This window comes from Crinia signifera, chromosome 1 (assembly GCF_055691185.1).
Source record: "Crinia signifera chromosome 1, ASM5569118v1, whole genome shotgun sequence".
NCBI lineage: Eukaryota > Metazoa > Chordata > Amphibia > Anura > Myobatrachidae > Crinia > Crinia signifera.
The window spans coordinates 12594896-12615709 of NC_139217.1; the positions used below are offsets into that span (position 1 = coordinate 12594896).

The 20814-nt window shown below is 47.8% G+C and overlaps 1 protein-coding gene across 1 annotated transcript; it reads right to left on the reverse strand.

Moving 5' to 3' along the window:
• Positions 1-1083: 1083 nt before the first annotated feature.
• Positions 1084-20233, reverse strand: MOGS (mannosyl-oligosaccharide glucosidase). The gene is made up of 5 exons (XM_083177277.1): positions 19987-20233; positions 8756-9088; positions 7856-8073; positions 3719-3900; positions 1084-3402 (listed from the first exon to the last, which is right to left on the reverse strand). Exons 2-5 carry the CDS (start codon positions 9078-9080, stop codon positions 1668-1670), a joined length of 2460 nt encoding a protein of 819 aa, XP_083033403.1. The 5' UTR covers positions 9081-9088; positions 19987-20233; the 3' UTR covers positions 1084-1667.
• Positions 20234-20814: the final 581 nt, after the last annotated feature.

Sequence of the window (20814 nt, forward strand, 5' to 3'; positions counted from 1 at the left end):
CTACGACTGGAAACTCCTCCCACTCCCCTGTACTCAGCCTGCTGGCACCCCACTACCTGCAGGGCACCAGGAAAACTCCTCCTCCCACTCCCCTGTACTCAGCCTGCTGGCACCCCGCTACCTGCCCTACGACTGGATACACCTCCTCCCACTCCGCTGTACTCAGCCTGCTGGCACCCCGCTACCTGCCCTACGACTGGAAACTCCTCCCACTCCCCTGTACTCAGCCTGCTGGCACCCCACTACCTGCAGGGCACCAGGAAAACTCCTCCTCCCACTCCCCTGTACTCAGCCTGCTGGCACCCCGCTACCTGCCCTACGACTGGATACACCTCCTCCCACTCCGCTGTACTCAGCCTGCTGGCACCCCGCTACCTGCCCTACGACTGGAAACTCCTCCCACTCCCCTGTACTCAGCCTGCTGGCACCCCACTACCTGCAGGGCACCAGGAAAACTCCTCCTCCCACTCCCCTGTACTCAGCCTGCTGGCACCCCGCTACCTGCCCTACGACTGGATACACCTCCTCCCACTCCGCTGTACTCAGCCTGCTGGCACCCCACTACCTGCTTAATGCCTGGAAACTCCTCCTCCCACTCCCCTGTACTCAGCCTGCTGGCGCCACGCTACCTGCTTAATGCCTGGAAACTCCTCCTCCCACTCCCCTGTACTCAGCCTGCTGGCACCCCGCTACCTGCTCAACGCCTGGAAACTCCTCCCCCCACTCCCCTGTACTCAGCCTGCTGGCACCCCACTACCTGCTGGGCACCTGGAAACTCCTCCTCCCACTCCCCTGTACTCAGCCTGCTGGCACCACGCTACCTGCTCAACGCCTGGAAACTCCTCCCCCCACTCCCCTGTACTCAGCCTGCTGGCACCCCGCTACCTGCTCAACGCCTGGAAACTCCTCCCCCACTCCCCTGTACTCAGCCTGCTGGCACCCCGCTACCTGCCCTACGACTGGATACACCTCCTCCCATGGCGGTACTAACCTGTAGAAACCTCTGTGTGTTCCGGCTTTCCCGCGGTCCCTCCTTCTGGAGTCGGCTCTTGTGGGAGATTTGTACGAAAGATGTCAGACACATCAGGGTTGGGGAATTCTTTATTATGTCCTAGATGTACACAGGAGAGAGTGTGCCTGAGCCAGCCGGGCACAGACGGAGGGAAATGTCAGCCGCAGAGCTCCACTGGGCAAAACCATGCTGCGCTGAGGGGGGACAGATGTAACATGTGCAGAGAGTTAGATTGGGTGGGGTATTTTTGTTTCTGTGCAGGATAAATACTGGCTGCTTTATTCTAACACTGCAATTTAGATTTCAGGGGCAGATTTATTAAGTTCGGCGAAGTGATAATGTAGCTGGTACTTTATCACCGGCCAATCAGCTCCGAACTGGGAAGTTACAGGCTGGGTTTGAAAAATTACAGGTAGGAGCTGATTGGCCGGTGATAAAGACCAGACACTTTATCACTTCACCGAGCTTAACAAATCTACCCCACCCATATCTCTGCACGTTACATCTGCCCCACCTGCAGCGCAGCATTGTTTTGCCCAGTTGTGTGCCGGAATCAGAGCCTTGAATTAGTATCTTCCTGCACAGAGTGGACCCCTCCCGTTACCCTGCAGTGGTATATCCCACAATCCCGCTGCCTGAGCCCCACGCTGCCTTCTTAGTATTCTTCCGCCATAATCAGGACAACCAAAGAGCTCCAGCCAGTGAACGGGTGGCAGCCTTGTCCCCGGCCTGTTTCATCATTATACTGCTCCCACAAGGACCCGGATCTCTCGTACTGTCTGTATAGATTGGCGATCAGGTTCACCCGCAGCTCCCTGTACAGCGCGCCCGCTCTGCTCTGGTGCGGACCGTCTACTTGGCCATAATGGTGTAGGGCGCGGACCGCCAGGTAGTTCATATTAATCCATATAGGGCCCCTCCAGTAAGGGGGGTCATGCTCGGTGTTGCGCTGCATGTACAGGGGGCTGCTCTTGGACAGGGAGCGAATGCCGTACGGGGTCCACAGTTCGTCAGCATCTCTCACATGATCTAACAGGCGCCCAAGTCGGGGGGAGTGAGGAGACAGTATCTGTAGAAGGAAAGGGAAGAGGGACACGTACCCCAGAGCACCGACATACTGTAACTTGGGAGCCTTCCTCACAACTCTTACTAAGCGCGGGGGAGGGACACTATGGGGATCCTGGCCAGGGGCAGGTCGCAGACGTTCCCACTCCAACGCCGCTTTCTGGGTGTGGTTCCCATAGTCGGCATATGCCCCAAGTCTCTCTGCCCAGTGGAGCTGGTCCAGTAAGGAGTTGTCCGAGAGAGCCCTCCGAGACTCCTCATAGGGACTCCCATCATCTCCTAGCAACCGGCAAATGTCCGCCATCACTTCGGATGCCAGAGCCATCCAACACCGCAGGTCCACGTGACGCTCCTCGTCAGATGGATGCGATGCCCGCGGGTAATCATCCAGACCAGATGTCAAAGTTTTTGGGTTCAAAAACCGCAAAGCATCCCTGTCCCGACCGCGCCAGCGGTACGTATACGGTAGAGGCCCGTTCTGAGTTCCGTTGAACCAGTTATACCAAGTCTGCAAACGAGGAAAGGCTCGGCGGAGGAATGGCAGCCCTTGCGCAGCAACTTCTGCACTGGACAGCAGCTGCCGCAGGGCCAGGAAGAGAGTTGGAGGGTTGGCATTCTCATCCCACTGGACCACGAACTCTGACGGTACTTTGCTGCGAGCTTCGGGGCCCAGGATTTGCTCTCGAGGAATCCACCCATCTGCATTCATGAGATCCAGCCAATGGCCCAGAGACTGCCAGGCCAGAGCCGGGTCCCACCTAGCAATGAGCAGCAGATGGAAGCCCTCATCCCAAAGGAAACCACGGGGAAAGAAAGAGCGTGATGGGACGGCTGTGTAGAGCGGAGCCGGTGGATATAACACAGGTTCTTGGTTGTGCCGGGACCGGATGATTGAGCTGCCATGGAAGTAGCCCATCCCACCCAACATGTTGGAGAGAGCAGCCTGAGCGAATGCCACCTGATCTGGGATAAACCCCTTGGCTTCCAGCTGGAAGGTCTTCTGGAAACGCTCCTCCATGGCCTTCCTGTGCTTCTCCAGCTCCGCGGTCAGAGCCCCACCAGACAGGGACACAGGACGTTGTAGGAAACTGTCCGATTCAAACAGGATCTCCACCTGGAACGGAAGGTACATGGTGACCTGATGGACTACAAGCTGCGAGTGCTCGGAGCCTGGTTGGTGCGGTGGGTGGTAGGTGCCCAGGCCAAAGTAGCGTCGTTTATTGGCAGAACCGCTGGCCGGGTGAGTAAATCTGTCGGTCATACTGCTGCGCACAACATCAGTGATGTGATGAAGTCCAGGGCACGTGGTGGTGAGGTGGTTATAACTGGGGAGAGAAGAAGTTAATGGTGAATCAGAGAATTACACCATGAGAGCATACACACAGCTAGTTGTAAGGACTATGGGGTTATGTACTAAGATGGGAGTCACTTGGTGTAGCGCATACCACCATAGCCGCAGGCCTTGGTCCCGGTCGCAGAACACCTAGGCCTGGCTGGAGCTACTGCAGGTGACCCGGGGCACATAACATTTCCCACACCGAGAAGTCACAGTACTAGGATTCAGTGTTTCAGCCAGTGTAACCCCCACAGTCCCACCCTTACACCCTGAAATCACAGTATAATATCCAGGGCCTGGAATACCTTATGTGTCCACTTCCGACTTCAGGTGTGGGGAATCGGAGAGCAAATCCCCCCAGCTCCTCAGATGTGCCCGTCACATAGCTCAGGTGTCCTCTTCCATCAGTATGGGGCATCAGGGAGCCCTGACCATCTGTGGCAACATAAAACAGGAGGGAAACCAGCTGTGCCGGGGAAGATGGGTCCTGGGGGGGGAGAGAGGGTCAGATACTGGTTACTGGTAGGGCACGAGAAGGGCCGTGTCCCACACACACACAGGGGGGAGAAAATCAGAACACGCAGCAGTACCGCGTAACTACAGGAGTCATGTCAGCTGTATATAACGTGTCCTGTACCGCGTAACTACAGGAGGAGTCACGCCGGCTGTATATAACGTGTCCTGTACCGCATAACTATAGGAGGAGTCACGCCGGCTGTATATAACGTGTCCTGTACCTGTGTAACTACAGGAGGAGTCACGCCGGCTGTATATAACGTGTCCTGTACCGCGTAACTACAGGAGGAGTCACGCCGGCTGTATATAACGTGTCCTGTACCGCGTAACTACAGGAGGACTCACGCCGGCTGTACATAGCGCGTTCTGTACCGCGTAACTACAGGAGGAGTCACGCCGGCTGTATATAGCGTGTCCTGTACCTGTGTAACTACAGGAGGAGTCACGCCGGCTGTATATAGCGTGTCCTGTACCGTGTAACTACAGGAGGAGTCACGCCGGCTGTATATAGCGTGTCCTGTACCATGTAACTAGAGGAGGAATCACGCCGGCTGTATATAGCGTGTCCTGTACCGTGTAACTACAGGAGGAGTCACGCCGGCTGTATATAGCATGTCCTGTACCGTGTAACTACAGGAGGAGTCACGCCGGCTGTATATAACATGTCCTGTACCGTGTAACTACAGGAGGAGTCACGCCGGCTGTATATAGCGTGTCCTGTACCGTGTAACTACAGGAGGAGTCACGCCGGCTGTATATAGCATGTCCTGTACCGTGTAACTACAGGAGGAGTCACGCCGGCTGTATATAACATGTCCTGTACCGTGTAACTACAGGAGGAGTCACGCCGGCTGTATATAGCGCGTTCTGTACCGTGTAACTACAGGAGGAGTCACGCCGGCTGTATATAGCGTGTCCTGTACCTGTGTAACTACAGGAGGAGTCACGCCGGCTGTATATAGCGTGTCCTGTACCGTGTAACTACAGGAGGAGTCACGCCGGCTGTATATAGCGTGTCCTGTACCGTGTAACTACAGGAGGAGTCACGCCGGCTGTATATAGCGTGTCCTGTACCGTGTAACTACAGGAGGAGTCACGCCGGCTGTATATAACGTGTCCTGTACCGTGTAACTACAGGAGGAGTCACGCCGGCTGTATATAGCGCGTTCTGTACCGTGTAACTACAGGAGGAGTCACGCCGGCTGTATATAACGTGTCCTGTACCAGTGTAACTACAGGAGGAGTCACGCCGGCTGTATATAACGTGTCCTGTACCATGTAACTACAGGAGTCATGTCAGCTGTACATAGCGTGTCCTGTACCGTGTAACTACAGGAGGAGTCACGCCGGCTGTATATAGCGTGTCCTGTACCATGTAACTAGAGGAGGAATCACGCCGGCTGTATATAGCGTGTCCTGTACCGTGTAACTACAGGAGGAGTCACGCCGGCTGTATATAGCATGTCCTGTACCGTGTAACTACAGGAGGAGTCACGCCGGCTGTATATAACATGTCCTGTACCGTGTAACTACAGGAGGAGTCACGCCGGCTGTATATAGCGCGTTCTGTACCGTGTAACTACAGGAGGAGTCACGCCGGCTGTATATAGCGCGTTCTGTACCGTGTAACTACAGGAGGAGTCACGCCGGCTGTATATAACGCGTTCTGTACCGTGTAACTACAGGAGGAGTCACGCCGGCTGTATATAACGTGTCCTGTACCTGTGTAACTACAGGAGGAGTCACGCCGGCTGTATATAACGCGTCCTGTACCTGTGTAACTACAGGAGGAGTCACGCCGGCTGTATATAGCGTCTCCTGTACCGCGTAACTACAGGAGGAGTCACGCCGGCTGTATATAACGTGTCCTGTACCGTGTAACTACAGGAGGAGTCACGCCGGCTGTATATAGCGCGTCCTGTACCGTGTAACTACAGGAGGAGTCACGCCGGCTGTATATAACATGTCATGTACAACTACAGGAGGAGTCACGCCGGCTGTATATAGCATGTTCTGTACCATGTAACTACAGGAGGAGTCACGCCAGCTGTATATAGCGTGTCCTGTACCTATGTAACTACAGGAGGAGTCACGCCGGCTGTATATAGCGCGTTCTGTACCATGTAACTACAGGAGGAGTCACGCCAGCTGTATATAGCGTGTCCTGTACCTGTGTAACTACAGGAGGAGTCACGCCGGCTGTATATAGCGTGTCCTGTACCATGTAACTACAGGAGGAGTCACGCCGGCTGTATATAGCGCGTTCTGTACCATGTAACTACAGGAGGAGTCACGCCGGCTGTATATAACATGTCCTGTACCGGGTAACTACAGGAGGAGTCACGCCGGCTGTATATAACATGTCCTGTACCGGGTAACTACAGGAGGAGTCACGCCGGCTGTATATAGCGCGTTCTGTACCCGTGTAACTACAGGAGGAGTCACGCCGGCTGTATATAGCGTGTCCTGTACCTGTGTAACTACAGGAGGAGTCACGCCAGCTGTATATAGCGTGTCCTGTACATGTGTAACTACAGGAGGAGTCACGCCGGCTGTATATAGCGTGTCCTGTACCGCGTAACTACAGGAGGAGTCACGCCGGCTGTATATAGCGTGTCCTGTACCGTGTAACTACAGGAGGAGTCACGCCGGCTGTATATAGCGTGTCCTGTACCGTGTAACTACAGGAGGAGTCACGCCGGCTGTATATAGCGTGTCCTGTACCGTGTAACTACAGGAGGAGTCACGCCGGCTGTATATAGCGCGTTCTGTACCGTGTAACTACAGGAGGAGTCACGCCGGCTGTATATAGCGTGTCCTGTACCATGTAACTAGAGGAGGAATCACGCCGGCTGTATATAGCGTGTCCTGTACCGTGTAACTACAGGAGGAGTCACGCCGGCTGTATATAGCGCGTTCTGTACCGTGTAACTACAGGAGGAGTCACACCGGCTGTATATAGCGCGTTCTGTACCTGTGTACCTACAGGAGGAGTCACGCCAGCTGTATATAGCGCGTCCTGTACCAGTGTAACTACAGGAGGAGTCACGCCGGCTGTATATAGCGCGTCCTGTACCATGTAACTACAGGAGGAGTCACGCCGGCTGTATATAGCATGTCCTGTACCGCGTAACTACAGGAGGAGTCACACCGGCTGTATATAGCGCGTTCTGTACCTGTGTACCTACAGGAGGAGTCACGCCAGCTGTATATAGCGCGTTCTGTACCGTGTAACTACAGGAGGAGTCACGCCGGCTGTATATAGCGTGTCCTGTACCTGTGTAACTACAGGAGGAGTCACGCCGGCTGTATATAGCGCGTTCTGTACCGTGTAACTACAGGAGGAGTCACGCCGGCTGTATATAGCGTGTCCTGTACTGGTGTATGTGTTAATTAGATATATATATATTTGGTACTTATGTAGTATCTGGGCGTCCGATTTAGAAATCGGATCGCATCACCATCGCATGCGACCAAATCGTATGCGATGGTCAAGATTTTTCCATAGGATTCAATGTTAAAATGGTCTGAGTCCATTTTAACATAGAATTCAATGGGAAAAAGGGGTCCTTTTCCTTTCGCCACTATCTAAGTGGGCATGGAGTTGGATATAAACCTGTGGCGAGCGTAGCGAGCCACCGAGCCCGAAGCGTGGCGAGCCCCGCGAGGGGACACAGAATACTTTTTAAGAAATATGCGTTCGCTCGCCACGCTGCGCTCGCCACACTATATAAAATCAACTCTATGCCCACTTGGATAGTGGGGAAATGAACAGGACCTTCTTAACATTAAATCCTATGCAAAATCGCATCGAATCTCATCGCATCGCATCTGATTGTATGCCTTAAGGTAAGGCATACAATCACAAAATCGGACGCCCAGATACTACATAAGTACCATATATTTTTTTTTTCTCTTCGACTCACCGCAGGGGTCCCTGAGATTCTCCAGCTCCACTCTCCACCGTGCCGCCCTCCAGGTCTCTTCACAAACTCAGTGCTCAGAGTGTAGCCTTTATCTCTGATTTCCTGTACCCCAAAATTCACACCATCGTGCATAAGCCACCCATACCGAGCCAGCCCGTCACTCTGCTCACATGTGTGACGTAGGGAGGGGGATCCGGACTGGGAGAGCCACATTAACCCTGGTGAAAGAAAAAAGGACAGAAAATGTCAAAGGAGAGAGCAAGGGCAACAGCAGAGAAAGTGGAAGGGAGGGGCACATGCCGGTGGAGGGAAGATGCGAGAGAGAGAGAGAGAGAGAGAGCGCGACTAGGCCACAGCAGAGGGCGCGCGCGAGAGATCGACTAGGCCACAGCCGAGGGTGCAAGAGAGAGCGACTAGGCCACAGCCGAGGGCGCGAGAGAGAGAGAGCGACTAGGCCACAGCCGAGGGCGCGCAAGAGAGAGCGACTAGGCCACAGCCGAGGGCGCGCAAGAGAGAGCGACTAGGCCACAGCCGAGGGCGCGCAAGAGAGAGCGACTAGGCCACAGCCGAGGGCGCGCAAGAGAGAGCGACTAGGCCACAGCCGAGGGCGCGTGAGCGAGACTAGGCCACAGCCGAGGGCGCACGAGAGAGAGTGCGACTAGGCCACAGGCGAGACCGAGAGCGACTAGGCCACAGCCAAGGGTGCCAGAGAGAGCGCGTAGGCCACAGCCGAAAGTGCCAGAGAGAGCGCGTAGGCCACAACCGAAAGTGCCAGCGAGAGATCGCGTAGGCCAAAGCCGAGAGAGAGCGCGTAGGCCAGAGCCGAGAGGGGTGGAGAGGACATGCACAGGAAGCAATAAGTAATAATGACCCATTAAATACCCCTCTGTCTCACTGTACCTGTGACCACAGAACGTGGGCTCCGGGTCTTCATGCCAAAGTATACCTGTGGTCTGTAGGATCCCCAGAACAGGTTTGGGGACACAGCGGGGGAACTGCTGTTTGGAGGCAGAATGGGAGGAGAGGGATGTAGGGTCACCGGCCTCACAGCCAGACTCCATTTAACATAACTGTTATATCCAAATGCACTCAGCCCAATAAGGCAAGAGAAGATGGCCACCAGGACTACGCGGTTCGCTCCTCGGGATGGGGGAGGTGCCGGTCTTCTGGCGGGGAGAGGAGGACGCTGCTCAGAGCCACCATGACGCCTCCGCTCTCGTGTCATTCTGCAGACTGAAGAGGCATGGAAAACTCCATCAGTACTGATGCTCAGACTCGCACCAGGGGTAACACCTCCATAGTCCCCCTACTGTAGCAATGGCGGGACACAGACACCAACCAACACCAAGCCATCAGTACTGACGCTCAGACTCGCACCAGGAGTAACACCTCCATAGTCCCCATCCTGTAGCAATGCCGGGACACAGACACCAACCAACACCAAGCCATCAGTACTGACGCTCAGACACGCACCAGGAGTAACACCTCCATAGTTCCCCCTCCTGTAGCAAAGCCGGGACACAAACACCAACCAACACCATGCCATCAGTACTGACGCTCAGACTCGCACCAGGGGTAACGCCTCCATAGTCCCCCTCCTGTAGCAATGGCAGAACACAGACACCAACCAACACCAAGCCATCAGTACTGACGCTCAGACTCGCACCAGGAGTAACTCCTCCATAGTCCCCCTCCTGTAGCAATGCCGGGACACAGACACCAACCAACACCAAGCCATCAGTACTGACGCTCAGACTCGCACCAGGAGTAACGCCTCCATAGTCCCCCCTCATGTAGCAAAGCCGGGACACAGACACCAACCAACCCCAAGCCATCAGTACTGACGCTCAGACACGCACCAGGAGTAACGCCTCCATAGTTCCCCCTCCTGTAGCAATGGCGGGACACAGACACCAACCAACACCAAGCCATCAGTACTGACGCTCAGACTCGCACCAGGAGTAACGCCTCCATAGTCCCCCCTCATGTAGCAAAGCCGGGACACAGACACCAACCAACCCCAAGCCATCAGTACTGACGCTCAGACACGCACCAGGAGTAACGCCTCCATAGTTCCCCCTCCTGTAGCAAAGCCGAGACACAAACACCAACCAACACCAAGCCATCAGTACTGACGCTCAGACTCGCACCAGGAGTAACGCCTCCATAGTCCCCCTCCTGTAGCAATGGCGGGACACAGACACCAACCAACACCAAGCCATCAGTACTGACGCTCAGACTCGCACCAGGAGTAACGCCTCCATAGTCCCCCTCCTGTAGCAATGGCGGGACACAGACACCAACCAACCCCAAGCCATCAGTACTGACGCTCAGACACGCACCAGGAGTAACGCCTCCATAGTTCCCCCTCCTGTAGCAATGGCAGAACACAGACACCAACCAACACCAAGCCATCAGTACTGACGCTCAGACTCGCACCAGGAGTAACGCCTCCATAGTTCCCCCTGCTGTAGCAATGGCAGAACACAGACACCAACCAACACCAAGCCATCAGTACTGACGCTCAGACACGCATCAGGAGTAACGCCTCCATAGTTCCCCCTCCTGTAGCAATGCCGGGACACAGACACCAACTACCCCCAAGCCATCAGTACTGACGCTCAGACTCGCACCAGGAGTAACGCCTCCATAGTCACCCTTCCTGTAGCAATGCCGGGACACAGACACCAACCAACACAAAGCCATCAGTACTGACGCTCACACACGCACCAGGAGTAACGCCTCCATAGTCCCCCTCCTGTAGCAATGCCGGGACACAGACACCAACCAACACAAAGCCATCAGTACTGACGCTCACACACGCACCAGGAGTAACGCCTCCATAGTTCCCCCTCCTGTAGCAATGCCGGGACACAGACACCAACTACCCCCAAGCCATCAGTACTGACGCTCAGACTCGCACCAGGAGTAACACCTCCATAGTCCCCCCTCCTGTAGCAAAGCCGTGACAGAGACACCAACCAACACCAAGCCATCAGTACTGACGCTCAGACTCACACCAGGGGCAATGCCTGCATAATCCCCATGCCTGTTGCAATGCCGGGACACAAACCAACACCAAGTCATCAATACTGTATGTAATATGTATGTAATGTAATATGTAATATACAGTGTAACAGCATGTCATGTGTAAAAGCATGTTATATGTAATATACAGCGTAACAGCATGTAATGTGTAACAGCATGTAATGTGTAATAGCATGTAATGTGTAATATACAGTGTAACAGCATGTAATGTGTAATAGCATGTTATATGTAATACACAGTGTAATAGCATGTAATATGTAATATACAGTGTAACAGTATGTAATGTGTAATAGCATGTAATATACAGTGTAACAGAATGTAATGTGTAATAGCATGTAATATGTAATATACAGTGTAACAGTATGTAATGTGTAATAGCATGTAATATGTAATATACAGTGTAAAAGCATGTAATGTGTAATATCATGTAATATGTAATATACAGCGTAACAGTATGTAATGTGTAATATCATGTAATATGTAATATACAGTGTAACAGCATGTAATGTGTAATAGCATGTAATATGTAATATACAGTGTAACAGCATGTAATGTGTAATAGCATGTAATATGTAATATACAGTGTAACAGCATGTAATGTGTAATAGCATGTAATATGTAATATACAGTGTAACAGAATGTAATGTGTAATAGCATGTAATATGTAATATACAGTGTAAAAGCATGTAATGTGTAATATCATGTAATATGTAATATACAGTGTAAAAGCATGTAATGTGTAATATCATGTAATATGTAATATACAGTGTAACAGCATGTAATGTGTAATAGCATGTAATATGTAATATACAGTGTAACAGCATGTAATGTGTAATAGCATGTAATATGTAATATACAGTGTAACAGAATGTAATGTGTAATAGCATGTAATATGTAATATACAGTGTAACAGCATGTAATGTGTAATAGCATGTAATATGTAATATACAGTGTAACAGCATGTAATGTGTAATAGCATGTAATATGTAATATACAGTGTAACAGCATGTAATATACAGTGTAACAATAAGTAATGTGTAATAGCATGTAAAATGTAACATACAGTGTAACAGTATGTAATGTGTAACAGCATGTCATATGTAATATACAGTGTAATAGCATGTAATATACAGTGTAACAGTATGTAATGTGTAACAGCATGTAATATACAGTGTAATAGCATGTTATATGTAATATACAGTGTAACAGTATTTAATGTGTAATAGCATGTAATATGCAGTGTAACAGCATGTAATGTGTAATAGCATGTAATATACAGTGTGACAGTATGTAATGTGTAACAGCATGTCATGTAATATACAGTGTAATAGCATGTAATATGTAATATACAGTGTAACAGTATGTAATGTGTAACAGCATGTAATATACAGTGTAATAGCATGTTATATGTAATATACAGTGTAACAGTATTTAATGTGTAATAGCATGTAATATGCAGTGTAACAGCATGTAATGTGTAATAGCATGTAATATACAGTGTGACAGTATGTAATGTGTAATAGCATGTAATATGTAATATACAGTAATAGCATGTTATAGGTAATATACAGTGTAACAGTATGTAGTGTGTAACAGTATGTAATATGTAATATACAGTGTAACAGTATGTAATGTGTAACAGTATGTAATATGTAATATACAGTGTAACAGTATTTAATGTGTAATAGCATGTAATATGCAGTGTAACAGCATGTAATGTTTAATAGCATGTAATATACAGTGTAATAGCATGTTATATGTAATATACAGTGTAACAGTATTTAATGTGTAATAGCATGTAATATGCAGTGTAACAGCATGTAATATACAGTGTGACAGTATGTAATGTGTAATAGCATGTAATATACAGTAATAGCATGTTATATGTAATATACAGTGTAACAGTATGTAGTGTGTTATAGCATGTAATATACAGTGTAACAGTATGTAATGTGTAATAGCATGTAATATGTAATATACAGTGTAACAGTATGTAATGTGTAATAGCATGTAATATGTAATATACAGTGTAATAGCATTTTACATGTAATATACAGTGTAACAGTATTTAACGTGTAATAGCATGTAATATGTAATATACAGAGTAACAGTATATAATGTGTAAAAAAAATGTAATATGTAATATACAGGGTAAAAGTATGTAATGTGTAATAGCATGTAATATACAGTGTAACAGTATGTAATGTGTAATAGTATTTTGTATGTAATATACAGTGTAACAGTATGTAATGTGTAATAGCATGTAATGTGTAATATACAGTGTAACAGCATGTAATGTGTAATAGCATGTAATATGTAATATACAGTAATAGCATGGAATATGTAATATACAGTGTAACAGCATGTAATGTGTAACAGCATGTAATATACAGTGTAACAGCATGTAATGTGTAATAGCATGTAATATACAGTGTAACAGTATGTAATGTGTAATATCATGTAATATGTAAGATACAGTGTAATAGCATGTAATATGTAATATACAGCGTAACTGTATGTAATGTGTAACAGCATGTAACATGTAATATACAGGGTAAAAGTATGTAATGTGTAATAGCATGTAATATACAGTGTAACAGTATGTAATGTGTAATAGCATGTGATATACAGTGTAACAGTATGAAATGTGTAAAAGCATGTAATACAGTGTAACAGTATGTAATGTGTAAAAGCATGTAATATATAATATACAGTGTAACAGTATGTAATGTGTAATATAATGTAATATGTAATATACAGTGTAACAGTATGTAATATGTAATATACAGTGTAACAGTATGTAATGTGTAACAGCATGTAATATACAGTGTAACAGCATGTAATATGTAATATACAGTGTAACAGTATGTAATGTGTAATAGCATGTAATATGTAATATACAGAGTAACAGTATATGATGTGTAAAAAAATGTAATATGTAATATACAGGGTAAAAGTATGTAATGTGTAATAGCATGTAATATACAGTGTAACAGTATGTAATGTGTAATAGCATGTAATATACAGTGTAACAGTATGTAATGTGTAAAAGCATGTAATATATAATATACAGTTTAACAGTATGTAATGTGTAATATAATGTAACAGTATGTAATGTGTAATATAATGTAATATACAGCGTAACAGTATGTAATGTGTAATAGCATGTCATATATAATATACAGTGTAACAGTATATAATGTGTAACAGTATGTAATATACAGAGTAACAGTGTATAATGTGTAAAAAAAATGTAATATGTAATATACAGGGTAAAAGTATGTAATGTGTAATAGCATGTTATATACAGTGTAACAGTATGTAATGTGTAATAGCATTTTGTATGTAATATACAGTGTAACAGTATGTAATGTGTAATAGCATGTAATATATAACATACAGTGTAATATTATGTAATGTGTAATAGCATTTTGTATGTAATATACAGTGTAACAGTTTGTAATGTGTAATAGCATGTAATATGTGATATACAGTGTAACAGCATGTAATGTGTAATAGCATGTAATATGTAATATACAGTGTAACAGTATGTAATGTGTAATAGCATGTAATATGTAATATACAGTGTAACAGTATGTAATGTGTAATAGCATGTTATATGTAATATACAGTGTAACAGTATGTAATGTGTAATAGCATGTTATATGTAATATACAGTGTAACAGTATGTAATGTGTAATAGCATGTTATATGTAATATACAGTGTAACAGTATGTAATGTGTAATAGCATGTTATATGTAATATACAGTGTAACAGTATGTAATGTGTAATAGCATGTTATATGTAATATACAGTGTAACAGCATGTAATGTGTAATAGCATGTAATATACAGTAATAGCATGTTATATGTAATATACAGTGTAAACAGCATGTAATGTGTAACAGTATGTAATATACAGTGTAACAGTATATAATGTGTAAAAGCATGTAATATGTAATATACAGAGTAACAGTATATAATGTGTAAAAAAATGTAATATGTAATATACAGGGTAAAAGTATGTAATGTGTAATAGCATTTTGTATGTAATATACAGTGTAACAGTATGTAATGTGTAATAGCATGTAATATACAGTGTAACAGTATGTAATGTGTAATAGCATGTAATATGTAATATACAGTGTAACAGTATGTAATGTGTAATAGCATGTAATATGTAATATACAGTGTAACAGTATGTAATGTGTAATAGCATGTAATATGTAATATACAGTGTAACAGTATGTAATGTGTAATAGCATGTAATATACAGTGTAACAGTATGTAATGTTTACACATGTTATATGTAATATACAGTGTAACAGTATGTAATGTGTAATAGCATGTTATATGTAATATACAGTGTAATAGTATGTAATATGTAATATACAGTGTAACAGTATGTAATGTGTAATAGCATGTAATATACAGTGTAACAGTATGTAATGTATAATAGCATGTAATATGTAATATACAGTGTAACAGTATGTAATGTGTAATAGCATGTAATATGTAATATACAGTGTAACAGTATGTAATGTGTAATAGCATGTAATATGTAATATACAGTGTAACAGTATGTAATGTGTAATAGCATGTAATATACAGTGTAACAGTATGTAATGTTTACACATGTTATATGTAATATACAGTGTAACAGTATGTAATGTGTAATAGCATGTTATATCTAATATACAGTGTAATAGTATGTAATGTGTAATAGCATGTAATATGTAATATACAGTGTAACAGTATGTAATGTTTACACATGTTATATGTAATATACAGTGTAACAGTATATAATGTGTAATAGCATGTTATATGTAATATACAGTGTAATAGCATGTAATATGTAATATACAGTGTAACAGTATGTAATGTGTAATAGCATGTAATATGTAATATACAGTGTAACAGTATGTAATGTGTAATAGCATGTAATATGTAATATACAGTGTAACAGTATGTAATGTGTAATAGCATGTAATATACAGTGTAACAGTATGTAATGTGTAATAGCATGTAATATGTCATATACAGTGTAACAGTATGTAATGTTTACACATGTTATATGTAATATACAGTGTAACAGTATGTAATGTGTAATAGCATGTAATATACAGTGTAACAGCATGTAATGTGTAATAGCATGTAATATACAGTGTAACAGCATGTAATGTGTAATAGCATGTAATATACAGTGTAACAGCATGTAATGTGTAATAGCATGTAATATGTAATATACAGTAATAGCATGTTATATGTAATATACAGTGTAACAGTATGTAATGTGTAATAGCATGTAATATACAGTGTAACAGCAGCAGGGCAACTCCCACCTGGCACCCAGTTAACCCTCCCCATTTGGAGTGAGGTAAGGGTGACAGTAGGGATTGGGGAGTAGGTGGGGGTCAGAGCGAGGTAAGGGTGACAGTAGGGATTGGGGAGTAGATGGGGTCAGAGTGAGGTAAGGGTGACAGTAGGGATTGGGGAGTAGGTGGGGTCAGAGTGAGATATGGGTGACAGTAGGGATTGGGGAGTAGGTGGGGGTCAGAGTGAGATATGGGTGACAGTAGGGATTGTGGAGTAGATGGGGGTCAGAGTGAGGTAAGGGTGACAGTAGGGATTGGGGAGTAGGTGGGGGTCAGAGTGAGATATGGGTGACAGTAGGGATTGTGGAGTAGATGGGGGTCAGAGTGAGGTATGGGTGACAGTAGGGATTGGGGAGTACGTGGGGGTCAGAGTGAGTTAAGGGTGACAGTAGGGATTGTGGAGTAGATGGGGGTCAGAGTGCGGTAAGGGTGACAGTAGGGATTAGGGAGTAGGTGGGGGTCAGAGTGAGATATGGGTGACAGTAGGGATTGGGGAGTAGGTGGGGGTCAGAGTGAGATATGGGTGACAGTAGGGATTGGGGAGTACGTGGGGGTCAGAGTGAGTTAAGGGTGACAGTAGGGATTGGGGAGCAGGTGGGGGTCAGAGTGAGGTAAGGGTGACAGTAGGGATTGGGGAGTACGTGGGGGTCAGAGTGAGGTATGGGTGACAGTAGGGATTGGGGAGTACGTAGGGGTCAGAGTGAGGTATGGGTGACAGTAGGGATTGGGGAGTACGTAGGGGTCAGAGTGAGGTATGGGTGACAGTAGGGATTGGGGAGTACATGGGGGTCAGAGTGAGGTATGGGTGACAATAGGGATTGGGGAGTAGGTGGGGGTCAGAGTGAGGTAAGGGTGACAGTAGGGATTGGGGAGTAGGTGGGGGTCAGAGTGAGGTAAGGGTGACAGTAGGGATTGGGGAGTAGGTGGGGGTCAGAGTGAGGTATGGGTGACAGTAGGGATTGGGGAGTACGTGGGGGTCAGAGTGAGGTATGGGTGACAATAGGGATTGGGGAGTAGGTGGGGGTCAGAGTGAGGTAAGGGTGACAGTAGGGATTGGGGAGTAGGTGGGGGTCAGAGTGAGGTAAGGGTGACAGTAGGGATTGGGGAGTAGGTGGGGGTCAGAGTGAGGTAAGGGTGACAGTAGGGATTGGGGAGTAGGTGAAGGTCAGAGTGACAGTAGGGATTGGGGAGTAGGTGGGGGTCAGAGTGAGGTAAGGGTGACAGTAGGGATTGGGGAGTAGGTGGGGGTCAGAGTGAGATATGGGTGACAGTAGGGATTGGGGAGTGGGTGGGGGTCAGAGTGAGATATGGGTGACAGTAGGGATTGGGGAGTAGGTGGAGGTCAGATTGAGATATGGGTGACAGTAGGGATTGGGGAGTACGTAGGGGTCAGAGTGAGATATGGGTGACAGTAGGGATTGGGGAGTAGATGGGGTCAGAGTGAGGTATGGGCGACAGTAGGGATTGGGGAGTAGGTGGAGGTCAGAGTGAGGTATGGGCGACAGTAGGGATTGGGGAGTAGATGGGGGTCAGAGTGAGGTAAGGGCGACAGTAGGGATTGGGGAGTAGATGGGGTCAAAATGAGGTAAGGGTGACAGTAGGGATTGGGGAGTAGATGGGGGTCAGAGTGAGGTATGGGTGACAGTAGGGATTGGGGAGTAGATGGGGGTCACAGTGAGGTAAGGGTGACAGTAGGGATTGGGGAGTAGGTGGGGGTCAGAGTGAGGTAAGGGTGACAGTAGGGATTGGGGAGTAGGTGGGGGTCACAGTGAGGTAAGGGTGACAGTAGGGATTGGGGAGTAGATGGGGGTCACAGTGAGGTAAGGGTGACAGTAGGGATTGGGGAGTAGGTGGGGGTCAGAGTGAGGTAAGGGCGACAGTAGGGATTGGGGAGTAGGTGGAGGTCAGAGTGAGATATGGGTGACAGTAGGGATTGGGGAGTAGGTGGAGGTCAGAGTGAGATATGGGTGACAGTAGGGATTGAGGAGTAGGTGGGGGTCAGAGTGAGGTAAGGGTGACAGTAGGGAATGGGGAGTAGGTGGGGGTCAGAGTGAGATATGGGTGACAGTAGGGATTGGGGAGTAGGTGGAGGTCAGAGTGAGGTATGGGTGACAGTAGGGATTGGGGAGTAGGTGGAGGTCAGAGTGAGGTATGGGTGACAGTAGGGATTGGGGAGTAGATGGGGTCACAGTGAGGTAAGGGTGACAGTAGGGATTGGGGAGTAGGTGGGGGTCAGAGTGAGATATGGGTGACAGTAGGGAATGGGGAGTAGGTGGAGGTCAGAGTGAGATATGGGTGACAGTAGGGATTGGGGAGTAGGTGGAGGTCAGAGTGAGGTATGGGTGACAGTAGGGATTGGGGAGTAGGTGGGGGTCAGAGTGAGATATGGGCGACAGTAGGGACTGGGGAGTAGACGGGGGTCAGAGTGAGATATGGGCGACAGTAGGGATTGGGGAGTAGGTGGAGGTCAGAGTGAGGTATGGGCGACAGTAGGGATTGGGGAGTAGATGGGGGTCAGAGTGAGGTAAGGGCGACAGTAGGGATTGGGGAGTACATGGGGGTCAGAGTGAGGTATGGGCGACAGTAGGGATTGGGGAGTAGATGGGGTCAGAGTGAGGTAAGGGTGACAGTAGGGATTGGGGAGTAGATGGGGGTCAGAGTGAGGTATGGGTGACAGTAGGGATTGGGGAGTAGATGGGGGTCACAGTGAGGTAAGGGTGACAGTAGGGATTGGGGAGTAGATGGGGGTCACAGTGAGGTAAGGGTGACAGTAGGGATTGGGGAGTAGATGGGGGTCACAGTGAGGTAAGGGTGATAGTAGGGATTGGGGAGTAGATGGGGGTCACAGTGAGGTAAGGGTGACAGTAGGGATTGGGGAGTCAAGAGTGAGGTAAGGGTGACAGTAGGGATTGGGGAGTAGATGGGGGTCACAGTGAGGTAAGGGTGACAGTAGGGATTGGGGAGTAGGTGGGGTCAGAGTGAGGTAAGGGAGACAGTAGGGATTGGGGAGTAGGTGGAGGTCAGAGTGAGATATGGGTGACAGTAGGGATTGGGGAGTAGGTGGGGGTCAGAGTGAGGTAAGGGTGACAGTAGGGAATGGGGAGTAGGTGGAGGTCAAGTGAGATATGGGTGACAGTAGGGATTGGGGAGTAGGTGGAGGTCAGAGTGAGGTATGGGTGACAGTAGGGATTGGGGAGTAGATGGGGGTCAGAGTGAGGTATGGGTGACAGTAGGGATTGGGGAGTAAGTGGGGGTCAGAGTGAGGTATGGGTGACAGTAGGGATTGGGGAGTAGGTGGGGGTCAGAGTGAGATATGGGTGACAGTAGGGATTGGGGAGTAGATGGGGGTCAGAGTGAGGTATGGGTGACAATAGGGATTGGGGAGTAGGTGGGGGTCAGAGTGAGGTAAGGGTGACAGTAGGGATTGGGGAGTAGGTGGGGGTCAGAGTGAGGTAAGGGTGACAGTAGGGATTGGGGAGTAGGTGGAGGTCAGAGTGAGGTAAGGGTGACAGTAGGGAGTGGGGAGTAGATGGGGTCAGAGTGAGGTAAGGGTTGGAGTTTAATGGGGTCAGTGGGCATGAAGTAAACGATAGAACAGGGTATTGGGAACATGGGGAGAGGGTACTGGGGACACAGGGTGGGTCAGGTGATGGACCAGGGACAGGAGAGATGGGGGGTGACAGACGCCGTCCAGGGGAGCACACATACCGGCGGAGCTCTGTGATTGGCTGATAAGTTGGACACGGAAGTGCTGGATGACACGTGGATGAAGCGCAGGGAACCAGCCGCCATCTTGGTCCTCCTTACGGCCGCGTCCCGGAAGTCGCGGCTGCGCTCAGAGGCAGGAGGCGGCCATCTTACTACTGCCTGCCCGACCGGCCGCCTCCTACTGCGCATGCGTTTCGTAATCCACCGACACGTGTACTGTAGTGCCCAGCATGCTATGTTATGTGTCCTATGCATATACCTAACACAGGCACACGGTGTGATAAGTACTACAATGCCCAGCATGCCCTGTTTATGTATAGTCTAAATATACCTTACAATTATTAGGGTGACCAACTAATCCCGGACACGTATTAATTACACAGGTTCTGTGGCTGGCTTTCACCTGGTTTTAAACTGCCACAGAACCTGTGTAATTAATATGTGTCCCGGATTAAAGGGATGAGTTGGTCACCCTACTAACAATAACATACCCTCCTACGTGACCCATTCCATTAGGTACAAAATGCTCTGTTCCTGGGCTTCCCTCTCACTGTAGGATTGCCAGCACCTGTGGTGACACCTTTCTTATAAATGACCTAGCTCCCCTCAGATGCTGCAATCCTACAGTAAGAGGGAAGTCCAGGAACATAGCTTTTTGTAACTAATGGAATGGGTCATGTTGGAGAGTATGCACCGATTATTACCAGCAGTCACCAATCACCCAATCCATGTATTGGGTAAACCTGGCCCCGTTGTGACGGTGATAGAGGGGAGTTCTTCCAGCTGAGAAGCCATCCATGCTGCTGAAGAACAGGTATTGTCTGCAGG